This window comes from Penaeus monodon, chromosome 23, assembly GCF_015228065.2.
Source record: "Penaeus monodon isolate SGIC_2016 chromosome 23, NSTDA_Pmon_1, whole genome shotgun sequence".
Classification (NCBI taxonomy): Eukaryota; Metazoa; Arthropoda; class Malacostraca; order Decapoda; family Penaeidae; genus Penaeus; species Penaeus monodon.
This window is the reverse complement of record NC_051408.1, coordinates 38253959-38254565: the sequence shown is the minus strand read 5'-3', so window position 1 is coordinate 38254565 and position 607 is coordinate 38253959. Positions and strand designations below refer to the sequence as shown.

General features: G+C 57.0%; 1 protein-coding gene across 1 annotated transcript in view; it reads right to left on the bottom strand.

Annotated features, from left to right (window-relative positions):
* LOC119587996 (ADP/ATP translocase 3-like) overlaps nt 1-343 on the bottom strand; it is a 5192-nt gene extending 4849 nt beyond the window's left edge. Inside the window, exon 1 of the mRNA XM_037936717.1 lies at nt 103-343. Within this exon, the coding sequence (XP_037792645.1) occupies nt 103-265 (163 nt within the window). The 5' untranslated portion in view covers nt 266-343. The remainder of the gene's footprint in view (nt 1-102) is intronic.
* Nucleotides 344-607: the final 264 nt, after the last annotated feature.

The window sequence follows — 607 nt, the reverse complement described above, 5'->3', positions numbered from 1 at the left end:
GGGCCCCGCTTCCCTCCGCCGCGGCCCCTCGCCCTCGCCGGCCCTGCAGGAGGCCCCGGCGCCGGCAGGAGGATCGATCGCGGAGGCAAGATGGCGACTCACCCTTGTACGCCTTGTCGGCCGTGATCTGCTTGGAGGCGGCCTGGACCTGCAGCAGGAGCTTCACGCGCTCGATGGGCGCCACGGCCGTCTTGGAGATCGCGGCGGCGATGCCACCGGCGATAAAATCCTTGGCGAAGCTCATTGGATCGAAGCCCTTCGACATGGTGGTGGAGTGTGTATAGCGGCGTCCTTGTCTTACAAAATCCCGAAGGTGAAAGAGGCCGAAGCACGGATACAGCAGAAGGACTATACTAATAGGCGATCTTTTGACCAATCAGGATGCAGGATTTGATCGACGTCATCGAGGACGCGGCCGATAGCAAGGATTTTGGCCAATCACGGTGCAGGATCTCTGTGTCGTCATCGATACGTAATGTGACGTTATTTCCGCTGCGGCTGGAAGATGTTTAAAAGATGCAACCCCCAGGTTAGCAGACGATAATTTGTGCCACGTGTTGTACCCGGTTTTCATCGAATACTTGGAAAGCAGTTAATATTAAGAGGT